The sequence below is a fragment of the Vigna umbellata genome, chromosome 2, assembly GCF_029865625.1.
Source record: "Vigna umbellata cultivar VRB3 chromosome 2, Vumbellata_1.0, whole genome shotgun sequence".
NCBI classification, from domain to species: domain Eukaryota; kingdom Viridiplantae; phylum Streptophyta; class Magnoliopsida; order Fabales; family Fabaceae; genus Vigna; species Vigna umbellata.
Genome location: NC_142166.1, coordinates 1,195,737 through 1,209,920, shown reverse-complemented (window position 1 = coordinate 1,209,920; position 14,184 = coordinate 1,195,737). Strand labels below are relative to the sequence as shown.

Here is a 14,184-nt window from a genome sequence, read left to right as displayed (position 1 = left end):
TGAATTGTGCAACAAGGCATAGAGAGTGTTGTTGACTACATATATACCACGCTATTTAAATTATTTTATTACAATGGAAAAAATAACATACAAAACCAATCAGTTTATATTTTTAACTAATATAAAAATTTAAATATATAAAATAAAGACTGTAGAAAAAGAGAAAAAACGTACATGTAAAAGTTCAGTGGTTTAGTTGATAACTTTTTTTTTCCAAAATAAACTGATTTTAAATTGTTATGTTTTTTTTTCTCCTTTGAAGATAGATACTAGTGTTATACACACTAGGAAGTGAAATTCAATTTTAAAATTTTTGTTTCAATATTTTAATTAATAATTTTTATAATTTGCATGACTTATTAATTATTTAGTAGTGGTTGCAAGAGAGTCATACTAAAAATAAATAAAAGCCGACAGTGAGACTCGTGTACGACAAGCATGTTAAACAAAAACATGAGTTGGTTTCTAAAGGGTCAAAAACATTTTCATGTAAATTGATGAAGGTCAAGTAATCAGCAACATTTTTCAATCAAGAAGTTAAATGTCACATTCAAAATTCTTCTATAATATTATTTGGCTTTAATTTGTATATTACGAACAATTATTTTAAATTTACTTGTAAGAATGATATAAAAGAGTTTTTAGCCTAACATATAAATGCTAGATAGATATATGTGTATTTTCTTTTGAGATTTTATTTAAATGAACATTGAACAAATTGGTATAAAATATCAGAATAATACTTTTAATCCAAACAGTGATAGAGTTATGAATATTTTAGTTACATACTAATTATTTTATAACTTTTTAGTTTTTTTATTTACATAAATTTAAGAAATTGAAATACCTAATTGGTATGTTTAGTTTCTGTTATATTGGGGACATTCTTATTACTTTGACACCCCATTTACCATTTATATTTATGATAATTGACACGATTCAATCTCATTATCCAAAAATAATATATTACAAATATGACAACAATTGATGACACATATTTAAATATTTAGTAATTAACTTTTAAGTTTATTTTGTCTGATGATATAATGTAATTTCGATTCCAACAACATTTTAGTTCTTAAAATTGTTTAAAATGATTGAACTAATTATGTTTCTTTGACATTGCTATATTTAATTTCATATTTTAGATTAATGCAAGATAGACAATGTTTTTTTTTTTAAATTATATTATAAAGATGAACAAATAAGTCCTATAACATATCTCAATTTTTTAAAATTATATACAAACATTTCTTTTATTTTAAAAAATGTATTTTTTTTTTAATTTTAAAAACTTTCTCACTTAAGTTTTAAAAATAATATACTATTATAATTCATATTGTAAGAATCAAATTGAATTCACCAGTTAAAATCTCTAGCATTTGAATAAAAAACGAGTTAATCGTATGTTTCATGTTTATAGTACCTGGACCAGACCAAAAAAAAAAGCCCATGATCACTTTTAATTCGCAGGAGTGATATTTTTAGGCAACGGAAAAAAAAACATACTAAAGTAAATAAGATTATTACAAAAGTGTTAGATAGCAGTTTAAATATTTAATATGATTATAAATTTGAAATTTTTACCACACACCATTAATTAATCTAAAACAATTTTATATTAATTGAAAAGGCAGTATACACATAATATAGATCAAAATTAATAAATAAATAAAAATATTGTGAATCAATTCTTTTCCTCCAATTCAATATTGGAAAACTCAATTATTTAAAACAAACCATAAATAAATTAACAATAATTTGTAACATTTAATAATAGACTATTCCTAAACAATAAAACTCATGATTCTCATCCTCACAATTTCCAATACAGGAATATAGAACACAATGATGTGAAGAAATTTATTTTCCCTTCCATTGGGCAACAAAGAAATAAGGTCAAACAAGGAATAAATTTGGGAAGAAGCACTCAGAATTTTCAATGTATCAAGCAAAGGTAAGAAGATATGGTCAAATAATCAATCTAAAGCACATATTCCTTCCTCCATGCACTTGCATATGTTCCCTATCAAGGAAAACAAAATGCTACAATAGATATTAAACTATCACTTCTAACTCAAAATTTTAACAATAAATTTTTAAAATTTTATTTTTATACATTAATTTGATTCATTAATATCACTTGAAAGGAATTTGTTCACCTTTGACTAAAAAGAGAGGAAATAATACGAATAGCATGAAAATTGCACTCAAGCTTGTGCTATTTTCCTGGAATTTGGCCACAAATATTCTGATTCTTTGTATTAACATAACATAGCAAGAAGGGGTAACTTGCATGCAAAAAACTTTGAATGAAGAAGAATAGGCGAATAGGTGCATGAAGAGTGATAATAATCATTGACTTTGAAGGTCACAACAGTAACCATAGTGGGGTCATAGAATTTTAAAAGCACTCCATGGCCACAATGGTCAAACTTTGGCATGAAGCCACCAACATATTATGCACAAACTTGACACCCAAATGCTAAGTAAAATCAACCAACTTTGCATTCGTCAACACATGTGAAAGAGAAACACATTCAATTTCCATGGAAAAAATGGAACCACTTACCACCTATTTCATTATTATCTTGTTTGAGTTGTAACATATTACCAATGTATGGTAAATAAACATTCTTTTGTAATTTGAGTTCTAACATTTTATATGATATTTTATTTCAAGTAGTGTTTTCGCATCTCACTCTAACATTCTTATATTTTTGTTACTTTTTATTTTTAAAATATTTATTATTTTGTAAAGTCAGATGTAAATCAATGACAATAAGAATGAAAATTGAAAATAACTAGTCCAATAGCATCAAAGTTCTTGAAATCAGGCAATGTTCATTTGGCTGACTATTTTTTTCCTACCTCTGTTTCTTCATTTCAATGGGTTTTGAAAAAGTAAAAAAACAATAATGTTACTATGGCCTGAAGCTAGCGGATCTGTAGGATGACAAATTGCAGAGTTAAGGCGCATTTAAACCCAGCGGGTGGATGTCCAAGAAAGCGTTCCACAATCATTTGGTTCTGACAACCGTTGAACAGAGTTAAGACGCAATTAATGTCACAACGGCTACTATTAAGTAATTAGGGTTTGCATTAATAATCATTAAGAGGTAAATTAATTGGTCAGATTCCTTTGAACTCTATAAATAGGGGTTTACTTTCGAGGTAAAAGGACTTTTTGGACAAATAATTAAATTAAGAAAGATCTACGGAGATAAAATCTGACTTGAGCGTTAGAGTGTCTTCTGCAAGTTAATCCCGAACGGTACGGATTCAACACAAGGGATTATCCTCATCCCATTTCAGAATAAACAAATAATAATCATGTTTTAAATTTGTAAATTGTAGGATTTAGACACATGTTTAAGATTGTATAATTCAGAAAATATTTTGAACATATAATTCGAAAATATGTCTCAAATTACATAATTTGAAATTCATTTTTTATTTCAAAAATATATTTTAAATTTTATATTACGTCATCCAGAAACGTGTTTCATATTATACAATACATATTTTTAGATTATGTAATTTAGAAAAGTATTTTATATTATATGATATAAAATATATATTCAGATTGTATAATATTTGAAATTTATTTTCGGATTATGTAATATAAAATATCCTGATATATAGATAATTTGGATTTTTTTCACACTTATGGAGCTGTAGGAAGAAATAACGGGATAGTAAAAGAAATTGTCCGTTGGGCCAAGTAAGTGAGTCCAATAGTCCTATGGGGATTTTCCAAAGCCCATACATATATATAAAAAACAATTTTAACACATTTTTGAAGAAAACAATAGGTTCTTTGATCTTTCAATTCCAAGCTTTGTTCGATTTTCTCACAAAGTCAAGAATTTCTTACATGAGATTATATAAACATTTGATTTGTGTTTTTAATAGAAGTATAGTCGAACAAAATATTTGCTAAATTAAAAGCATCGATTGAAGTTGAAATATGAAAATATAAATATTGAAATAAGATTTGATGCCAAATTTTAAAAGCAACGAAGGACAAACAATGCGCTTCCATGACCTGCCACTTCTGCTGATAATGCATCATTCGTTGTTACATATGTTTCACTCCATGTTTCGATTCCCCAGCAAAGTCTCAACATGCTTCCACCTGGTTGCACAATAGCCAGGTCTACTATGTTTGCAGATATTGTTGTTTTCCCATCATTTAGATTGAAAAAAGCAACATAGACCTCCCCTGAAAGAAACCAAAACCAAAACAACAATTAATGTTAGTTGGACAAAACTTTTAGTAGTTTCTTAATTTAGTTATCGTTAAGACGAACCGTTTCTTCCAGTTGCAATCCAAGATCTAACTCCATCAGGATAACCTTCAGCTGCAAGATTGGAGTAAGTAGACTGTACTTTTGTGACATTGTGTCCTGCGGTCTTGGCACCATCTAATGTTGTGATATGAGGAAACTACATAAAAAAAGCAGAAACAGTGCCAGTGTAAGATTTAAGAAACATTGATTGCAAAAGAAAAAGCAAGAAATTTTTCACGTGCCTCCTGATTGTTTGAGCTAAAAGAGTTTATCTCCAGAAGGGTAGGATTTGTGATAAGATCATAGGTCTGTGGATCAATGTTCCGTAGATCCCCTCCATACATAATGGGAGACTTTGCCATACACCACAAAGTCATCTGTGAGATGAGAATAACACCACTTAGAATTCATTACTTTACATGAATATATGTCCTCTCTCCAATATACAGTAATTCAATTATGCTGTGTGCTTTTGCATATGTACCTGAGTTCTTTTCTCATCTTGAGTAAGGTTAGTAAACCTGTGTGGACCTTCATGAGCGTCTATGGAAAAACAAAACAGAAAAAAAGAAGTTTTTGTACTTTATATTCTTAAACATCTAACAAAAAAACTCACTGAATGTAAATTAGAAAACTATTATGCATTGATCCTAATGAATCAAGGAAAAAGTAGAAATGCAAGGGAATTTAGGCTAACCTGGATCAGTTAGCCATCCAAATGGTAGCATGTCCAAATCAGGCCAAGATTGTCCCTTTAAACCTTTTGCTCCTGTTAAATTAGATGCGGCAAAGTCTCTGAAAGGTAAATGAAACGAATGAAAAATGTCGAAGATTGACATATTTTGAAGAGAAATTGACATGTTTTGAAGTCAAACATTGGATGGCATTTTATCAAATACCTTGATACATTAAAATGAGATAAGATTGTTGGCCATTTATCCCAGTCATCTTTTGTTACACGGTACATGTTAACTAGACCACTAACCATCTCAGCCATTTCTGGTGTTGCACTGACTCCAGGAGACAAAGAAAATGCAATGGAATTGTTAAGGCCATTCAGAATCTGCATACAATGTAACTTAAATGAGGAAATGTTTTCCACGTCTTGGCTTTTAAAATTTTGCAGTATACCTCTGATACATATGTTATCTCACCCAAATCCAGGTCCTCACCAAATACACAATCTAGTTTCACTGTAACAGATCAAAGCAGAAAATTCGTATAAATGTGTCAAAGCTGAAAGTAAAATGCACGATCTACTGTAAGAAATGAATGTGTTGCATAATTTGTGATAGTACAAACATGATAAGAAGAATGTATTATAGTGGATTGAATACCAAAATCAACTCCCCAAGAAGCATATAACTCATAAATTGATCTTAGGAAGGCTTTTCCAGCTCCTGTTGTTGTGTTTATAGCCATGAAACCATTATTCATCCATCTACAAGCCCTTGACGGGATTCCAATGTCTTTCGCGTACCACACTCGACCAGATTCCATGTAAGGTTGTCCCTGGTAAGGTTCAAAAGCAGAAAAATAAGTTCAAATAAAATTGACCGGTATATTATACACCAATATTTTATTTTTAAATTATATTGTCATATTTATGAATTTATATATTTTTATAATGTTTATATAGATATACGTGTTAAACCGAAAATTGTATGACTAAAAGAATTGTTAATTAAAATAAAAAGAAGCGTTTATTAAAAATGTAAGGCTATACTATTTTGCATGTATTATTATTAAGGGCAATAATATAATTTTTTGAGAATATTTTGATAAAAATACATGTGTAATCTTTTTATTGGATTTAGAGTATGTCAAACAAATAAATAATGAATCAGTATTGTGTCAAAATCTTATAAAATAATCTACGAAAATATATTTTTCCTATTATTAGTACTTTATATCTTTATTGATGTCATTTTAGTTTATTTTTTAAAATAATATTGATTATGTTTTGGACATAAATAAACCTATGACATTGAAACACTAATGTTATCTGCAAGGAAAAAAAAGTTTCACCCCATCATATTTTCTTTTAGATTTTTTAATTTTTTGATTAAGTGGGTTGAATTATCATAAGCCTAAGTTATGATTGGAGATCAAAATTAGTGAAAATAAAGACTATCCAGTGAGAAGTAATTGAGTAATTAGTAGGCCATGTTTTTTAGTCAATAGGGTCAGAGTTGTTGATAAATTTAGCCTATAAAGAGATATAGTATAAGGATGATAGTATATGAATTTTGAATAAAAATTCAAATTTAAATTTTATCATGCTAACATCATACTGTTATAGTTCATTATTCACCTTTTGATCTCTTTTTATTATGACATTAATATCCTAGATCGAAAATCAAAATATTTAAAATTGTTTATTTACGTTAAGATTATCAGTTTTCAAACATGCACTTTGATTAAAAAAAAAACTATTTATATTAAAATCTTTTTTACATAGAAAATCTTAAATATCGACATTTTTTTATTAAAAACCAAACTACTTACGTTTTTCTATTTCAACTTGGAGTGGGTGAGATATTTGTTAATTTAATATTATATTAATAGAGGATAAAAACTAAAGATAATTAATTAGTTAAATTGTAATTAAAAATACTTAGTTTAAATATTAAAAAAATTTATCAAACTAGAATCAATGATCTTTTATCCAAGTGTAGAATTAAGTTTATGTTTTAAATAAGATATCATGGAGTTGGAATGTAGTAGAAGAATGAAAAGATGATGGAGAAGCAATATACCGTAGTTGTATCTAGTATTGGCGTGTTATGATTGAATGCCTGTGTACTGATTCCAGCCATAAGATGAATCCCAAACTTCAAACTCATATTATGCACTTTGTTAGCTACATCAGTGAACCCTCTTCTTCCTCCCGAAGAAGGCCATCTTTCAGTGTCAGGGAGCATTCTTCCCCATTCATCAATCATATCAAAATCAATAGAATTTTTGTCACCCTTCAGACTCCTGTACCAGAGGAAATCCACAACAGCATACTGCATTCTTTCAGAGGAAATGTTACACACAGTTTTTTCATTACTAAACATATTCAGAGTATGAGAGTGCAATACAACACCTCATATCCATGACAAAGTAACTTCTGAGAAACTATATTTGCATTCTGTAAGAATTCTTCTTCGGAAATGACCCAGCTAAATGCATCGTAGGAGTTCCAACCTCTTGGAGGGATCATAGCATTTTGAGATGACACACTGAAATCAAGAGTAAATCAACGGTTTGAGTCGTTTCACATTCATACTTTTTCTCATGTTAAACACAAATTCTTCTCTATCACTTCATTATAACGAGACACACTTGTTTAACCTTTTGTAAAGAATATTTTCAATACAGAGATAATAACAGAGACACTGACTAAAGAAATACAAGAGAATGAACTTTTTCTAACCCAAAACTTGTAAGCTAAAGTAGTGTTCATAAGATCATAAAATACTCTTTTTTCTTTATCTTTTTGCAATGAATTAATATTGAAACCCACAGGCAAGGGAATGCGATGTTGAAATACCTTTGAATTGCACAGAGACATAACAGGAAGGAAAGAGAAAGAGGTGAGATGCATTTCATGTTGCAGCCAAGACTCTTCTAACCATGAAGTGTTATCCATAGGAAATTCTAGTATTTATAAACTTGATTTAAGTTTTTATAAGAAAAATAGATTAAATATGTTTTTAGTTTTTAAACTTATATCTTAAATGTAAAATTGAAATTTGTTATTATTTTAAATTTTAATATATTTAACTTTAAAAATTAATAGATATTCTTTCTAATTTAATTAAGTTAAATTTGTTTGAGGTGTCAAACACATTTTAAGATAATATTTGAATTATTTATATATTTTTGACATATTTAAACTCAAATACCAAGTTAAAATATAACTGGAATCGAAAAACATTAATCATTAAATGGTTAATTTAATTTTTGAAATTTTACATTAATATAGGAAGAGAAGTCAAATAACTTTTTTAAAAGGGATCGGTTCAAATAACTAAAGGTATAGAGTTCTATAGAAGAGTATTAAAGACTAAATGATTAATTTAATTTGGAAATTTTACTTTATCTCAAGCTGAATAGAAGTTAATTAATTTTTTAATAGGATTTGGTTTAAATAATTAAAGTTAATATTTTTTATTTATGTTAAAAATATGTTATATTATTACTTAAATATCCAGATCAGGATTATAAAATGAAAATCAGGAATTTATTTGATTTTTTTCTTTGTTGCAGGGCCAGGATGATAAAGAAAAACAATTTGAGAGCCTGATTAGACCATTTATTCTACTATTTGATAGATAAATGATAAATTTTTAACTATTTTTATATGTTATTTTTGAACTTTATTATTGTCGATATATGATTTACTATTAGAATGAAGAATGGAATAGCTCAAATTTGTGTTTAAGATAGTTGTAAAGATTAAATTATTTTAATAATTAATTATAATTAAAATGTAATAATTTTTAAATAATTAAATTTCTCTGGATCTAGAAAAAAACAGTTTTTTACCTACAAAAGATATACTTATATGGTAGAAACAAAAAATAAACTATCAAAAATAATTACAATTAAAATTAAAAATAGTTTTTTATTCTAAAAACAGAAAAAAATCTCTAATGAAAACTATTTCCCAAAATATATTTTCTTAATCGGTGTTAGGTGATGATGGAGAACGTTTTCTAACCCTTTATTTGGTCTTGAATGTCTGATAAGACATTGCACTTCAATCTATTTAGGAACAAAAAAGATGGCTTTGTCTTTCCTTGACAGAGAACACTTGTAATGCCCAGATCATTTAAGGCAATGTGGAAAGTTTGACAAATTTAGATGAAGTTCACTTTCCATTCAATGTATTTAAATTTAATTTTTACTAATTTAAATTTAATGAAGAAATAAATTATTAAATTAATATTGTGTATATATAATTAATTTCAATTTAATATTAACCACAACATTCTATTTATTATATAATTATATTTTAAATAAATACTAAAATATAAATTTAATATTAACTTATATTCTCTTTATATAGTAGTGAAAACAGTGCATATATGTGTCAACTTTTTATATATTTTACTTTAGTAAAAAAAATTAAACTATACAACGCTTTTATTAAAAATAATATAAAAATAAAAAATTTGTATAATTTTTTATTCTTAAATAACTTTTTAAGTTAAAAATTTGTATTTATTAAAAGAATAAAATGATAAACCTAATCCAACCTTATAAAACCAACTTATCTTTAATTATTATGTGAAACTTCTACAATACTAGGTATGTCATTTTGTTGATAAAAATATTAGATAATATAAATTTAATTGAAAACTATAAATTTATTGAAAACTCAATAAACCATAAAAAATTATTACTTGTAGGATTTTGTATATTTTTTGTATATTTTAAATCAATTATTACTAGAACCAATGTAGTTTGTTGATCTTAGGACACAAATCACAGATGCACTTTTTCAGTTTTACCCTTTTATTTTAGTATATACAATGTTGCAAACATTTTTATCTTTGTGAGCAACATTTTCAACACAAAATAATAACTCTCTTCTACCATGCTACTACTGTAATTTTTCCATTCTCTGTATTTCCTTTCACTATGTCATTATTATTGCTTCTTCCATCATGGTCCACTCTAATTTAATGTCACACCAATTACACATTATAAATCTTTTGTCACAACATTTATTGTTGAAGGTGTCTAATTAGAAGTGGAAAAGAAAATCATACTAAAAAATATCATTTGTTAAATCATTAGTGTATGACAAGACTAAGATAATATGTTTTTTTTTACTAAAATGTATTTCCTTTTTCAAATTTATAAAAATGAATAATTTTTTTCTTAAAAAAATATTTAGATGCATAAGTTGTCCTACTACCTACAAAGAACATTTAAGACAATAAAAGACAAGTGAGTTAGAAGATATATTAAGTATAACATTCTTTTATTAGCGCAAATGCAAATTTAGTCTTTTTTTTTATCTTGTATCTTATAGTTCCAACATATATGTTTCTTTCAAGGTTTGCAAAGTTATGTCTAAAAAATTGTGAAAATGTGGCCAACAAATATCTTTATGTTCACAAAGAACATGGATCAACAATAATATGTTGTATTAATGATTAAAAGTTTGATTCAGTATAGTAAATATGAAAAATAAAATAAAAAAAAGTTAACAAACAAACAAATCTCTTTCAAGAGAGTCTCCTTAAGTAGAAAATGTATACGTATTAATTAATTGCATGAAGTATGATATTGGAAGAAGCTTCAGTAAACAAGCATTGACCTTGTTAAAAATGATATGATAATCAATATTGATATACTTAGTTATTTTTCATGAAAAAAACTTGATTTGAAACAATTTGAATGATAAATCGTTTGTCCCAATATAAAATGACACGTTGAACTAAGAAAATATGAAAATATTGTAAAATATAAATGAGCTACTGAATTTCACATGCTAAAGCATAATGTTCAATCTTAATAAGCTTTGAAAAATCTAGATTATTTTCTTAAATAATACAAAATGAGAGAAGAACAAAGATAGACAAAGAAGTTATGTGAACCACAAAATGATGTTTTCAACTAAACGAAAACTTGTAGAATAATTCACTAACAAAAGTGTACATTTGTAAAAGTGAAAATTGTAGATTTTAACAGTTAAAAATAATCGAAAATAAAATTTCTGACAATTAAAATAATTATCAAAATTATATGTTAAAAAGTATTTATGCAACAAAAATTTAAATGTTGATATTATTTTAGAAAAAAAGTTACTAATAATTAAAAACCGTCAGAATTTTACTCTTATTGTATAATATTGGGTTAAATATGTTTTTAGTCTCTATACTATCAAGCGATTTTGGTTTTAGTCTCTCTTTCAAAGTAAGGTACATTTTAGTCCTCGTCCTTAAAGAAACTTTGATTTTAGTCCTCGTCCTTAAAGAAACTTTGATTTTAGTCATCTAAAACTAACACCGTTAAAAATTAGCTGACGTGACTAACGGTAGACTAACACACAATTTTTTTTTCAAGTGTTTCTTACCTTTTCTCCCTCTCTCTCTCTTCCTTCCATCTTCCACCCAACTTCATCTTTCACAGCATCCCTAGTCACATCTCTAACATAACCAGCTTTCTTTCTCATGGAAATGGCAATCCCTTTCTTTGTCTCCTCCATCACCAAAGCAATTTTTCCCCAATATCATCACACTTAACTTCACAACTCTTCCCTCTCGCAACCTCCACGCATATCCCAACCTCTTCCTCCAACAACTTGCAGTTGTAAAACTACTCTGCCGCCGTCGGCCATCCCAGAATAGGCACCGCCTGACTCAGTGATTCCAGCACCGAGTTCCACCCGCAGTGACTCAGAAACACTGAAACCGCAGAATGCCATTAAATCTCCAACTGGGGCGCCCAATCGCGAACCACCAAACCCTTCCCCGATTCTTGAACCCTCTCGACAAAACCCTCCGACAACCATTCATCTTCTTTGAACTCCGAATTTATGTCGAACCCGATTGGTGGTCTCACAACCCAGATGAAACTCTTTCCACAACCCGATTGCAGGATACATGCATGTACCATTATTAAACAAATGTTGGCCAGAGCTTATTTTTTCTGCATGATAATGGTGCTTACATAAGCTGCAGAGTTTTAAAATGGTTCCAAATGGAAAGGATAATACAATAAAATCCATTCCATCATATTATGTATATTTTAATGAAGAATGCGTAAAACTTTTTCTCTCCATTATTAAACACAAACTGTTTTAAACATTTATGTTTTCTTTATATTTTAATTGGAAAATGTTTTAATTGCGATATATTAACTATTTTCAAAGTATAATATGATTATACAAAAGATCTAACACCAATGTAAAATTTTTCAAGGTTTTTATTTATAAATCTTATTAACTTAACTAATTTCTTTTATACTTTTTACTTATCTGAGAGTCTTTCAAGATGCAATTCAGTTTGGCTACTGTCAACACAGCCTAACTTATTAATAATTTTCTATGAAAACAGTTTACAGCCCTCACAATATCCTTATTAATAATTTTCTATGAGGTTTTTATAAAGTATAAGTTAAAATCATCCTGTCAACTATCACAAATTGTAGACTTCTACAAACAAAATGGCCCTCATATATTCAATGAATCTGGGTATAATAATAACATTACTATTAATCAATATTAACAATTGACGGCAACAAATAATAACGTGATTTCGTTTCTGTTTCTGATGATGAAACAACCAACATGCAGACCTGGAAACAGTCCCCAATTCGATGGAGAGTTTTTACATGACATAACTCGTGAACTATTGAAGGATACACGACTTAATCAAACATTGACCAATGTTGTCATCCCAACTTTCGACATCAGGATACAAAAACCTCTAAATCTGAGAAAGTCAGAGGAAAACTCGTCCTTGTCTTTGGAAAATGTCTTAGGAGGGAGACCGTGGTGGGAGGGATTGAAAGGGATTGCCGGAGGGTTTTGTCGAGAGGGTTCAAGAATCGGGAAAGGGTTTGGTGGTTCGCGATTGGGCACCCCAGTTGGAGATTTTGTGGCATTCTGCGGTTCAGTGTTTCTAAGTCACTACGGGTGGAACTTGGTGCTGGAATCACTGAGTCAGGCGGTGCCTATTCTGGGATGGCCGACGGCGGCGGAGCGGTTTTACAAACAAGTTGTTGGAGGAAGAGGTTGGAATATGCGTGGAGGTTGCGAGAGGGAAGAGTTGTGAAGTTAAGTGTGATGATATTGGGGAAAAAATTGCTTTGGTGATGGAGGAGACAAAGAAAGGGATTGCCATTTCCATGAGAAAGAAAGCTGGTTACGTTAGAGATGTGACCAGGGATGCTGTGAAAGATGAAGTTGGGTGAAAGATGGAAGGAAGAGAGAGAGAGAGGGAGAAAAGGTGAGAAACACTTGAAAAAAAAATTGTAGGTCAGTCTACCGTTAGTCACGTCAGCTAATTTTTAACGGTGTTAGTTTTAGAGGACTAAAATCAAAGTTTCTTTAAGGAGGATGACTAAAATGTACCTTACTTTGAAAGAGAGACTAAAACCAAAATCACTTGATAGTATAGAGACTAAAAACATATTTAACCCTATAATATTTTATCATATTTTGACAATTAAAATCTATCCAGAAATATATCATATTTTATTATCATTTCACACATATTAAAGGTTTTAAAACATAAAAAATCGTTTAATATATATATATATATATATATATATATATATAATTTTTAAAATAAAAAATATTTATTAATTATTTTTCATTAATTTTATAATCAATAATTTATTTATCTATTTTATTTAAAATTATTTTAAAAGATATTAATAATTTTATCATATTAAAAAAACTAATAGTCTAACTGTATCATATAATAAATAGTTATTTTAAAATAATCATTATGAATGCATCAAATAATAATATATAAATTAGTATTTTAATTTTTTTTTCTTAAAATTGATTAAAGCAAACTGATAGCAACATACAAATTTTAGTTTAATCTTTGTGAACAAAAATGTAAAATTGATTCAGTAGCTAATAACAATATTGAGTTAGAAATCTTAAGTTAGCACATATTTTATCAGAAACACCACTTAATACATACTTTGCTTTTGCAAATGACCTTTTCTATCCACGAAATCATCCAAATAATTCTTTAAGTTTTTTCTAACCTAAGTAAATTTTAATTTCTTAAAAAAATTAGTATCCATTAAATTTTTTCATGCAATTATGTATTAAATTTAAAATTCTTTGTCCAAGATCTTTTCCATTTGATCTTTCCATTAATGAGTGAGATGATCATTATTGTTATTATTGACATGTTGCCAACATGTT

The 14,184-nt window shown here is 28.0% G+C and overlaps 1 protein-coding gene and 1 pseudogene across 3 annotated transcripts; both read right to left on the bottom strand.

Annotated features, from left to right (window-relative positions):
- Positions 1 to 3,923: 3,923 nt before the first annotated feature.
- On the bottom strand, positions 3,924 to 7,919 carry LOC148203130 (alpha-galactosidase-like). Of its 3 annotated transcripts, XM_088107888.1 has the most exons (11): positions 7,831 to 7,919; positions 7,384 to 7,519; positions 7,052 to 7,303; positions 5,630 to 5,804; positions 5,424 to 5,485; positions 5,192 to 5,355; positions 4,990 to 5,087; positions 4,777 to 4,835; positions 4,535 to 4,669; positions 4,314 to 4,449; positions 3,924 to 4,225 (listed from the first exon to the last, which is right to left on the bottom strand). In XM_088107888.1, the coding sequence occupies exons 1-11, from the start codon at positions 7,887 to 7,889 to the stop codon at positions 4,011 to 4,013; spliced, it is 1,491 nt and encodes a 496-aa protein (XP_087964014.1). In that variant the 5' UTR covers positions 7,890 to 7,919; the 3' UTR covers positions 3,924 to 4,010. The 3 variants fall into 3 exon arrangements, with proteins under 3 accessions (XP_087964014.1, XP_087964016.1, XP_087964015.1); XM_088107890.1 differs by lacking the exon at positions 7,831 to 7,919 and having other exon boundaries at positions 7,052 to 7,274; positions 7,384 to 7,515; XM_088107889.1 differs by lacking the exons at positions 7,384 to 7,519; positions 7,831 to 7,919 and having other exon boundaries at positions 7,052 to 7,309.
- A 3,436-nt stretch (positions 7,920 to 11,355) lies between these two features.
- On the bottom strand, positions 11,356 to 11,912 carry LOC148203129 (UDP-glycosyltransferase 92A1 pseudogene; annotated as a pseudogene).
- Positions 11,913 to 14,184: the final 2,272 nt, after the last annotated feature.

Bases quoted from the DNA above. Each gene is read 5' to 3' on its own strand.
- LOC148203130 (XM_088107888.1), bottom strand. From the start codon at position 7,889: ATGAAATGCATCTCACCTCTTTCTCTTTCCTTCCTGTTATGTCTCTGT. The intron at 7,304-7,383 runs GTGTTGTATTGC...GAAAGAATGCAG, and splicing joins TACTTTGTCATGGATATGAG to TATGCTGTTGTGGATTTCCT. The intron at 4,670-4,776 runs GTACATATGCAA...CTCATCTCACAG, and splicing joins AAGATGAGAAAAGAACTCAG to ATGACTTTGTGGTGTATGGC.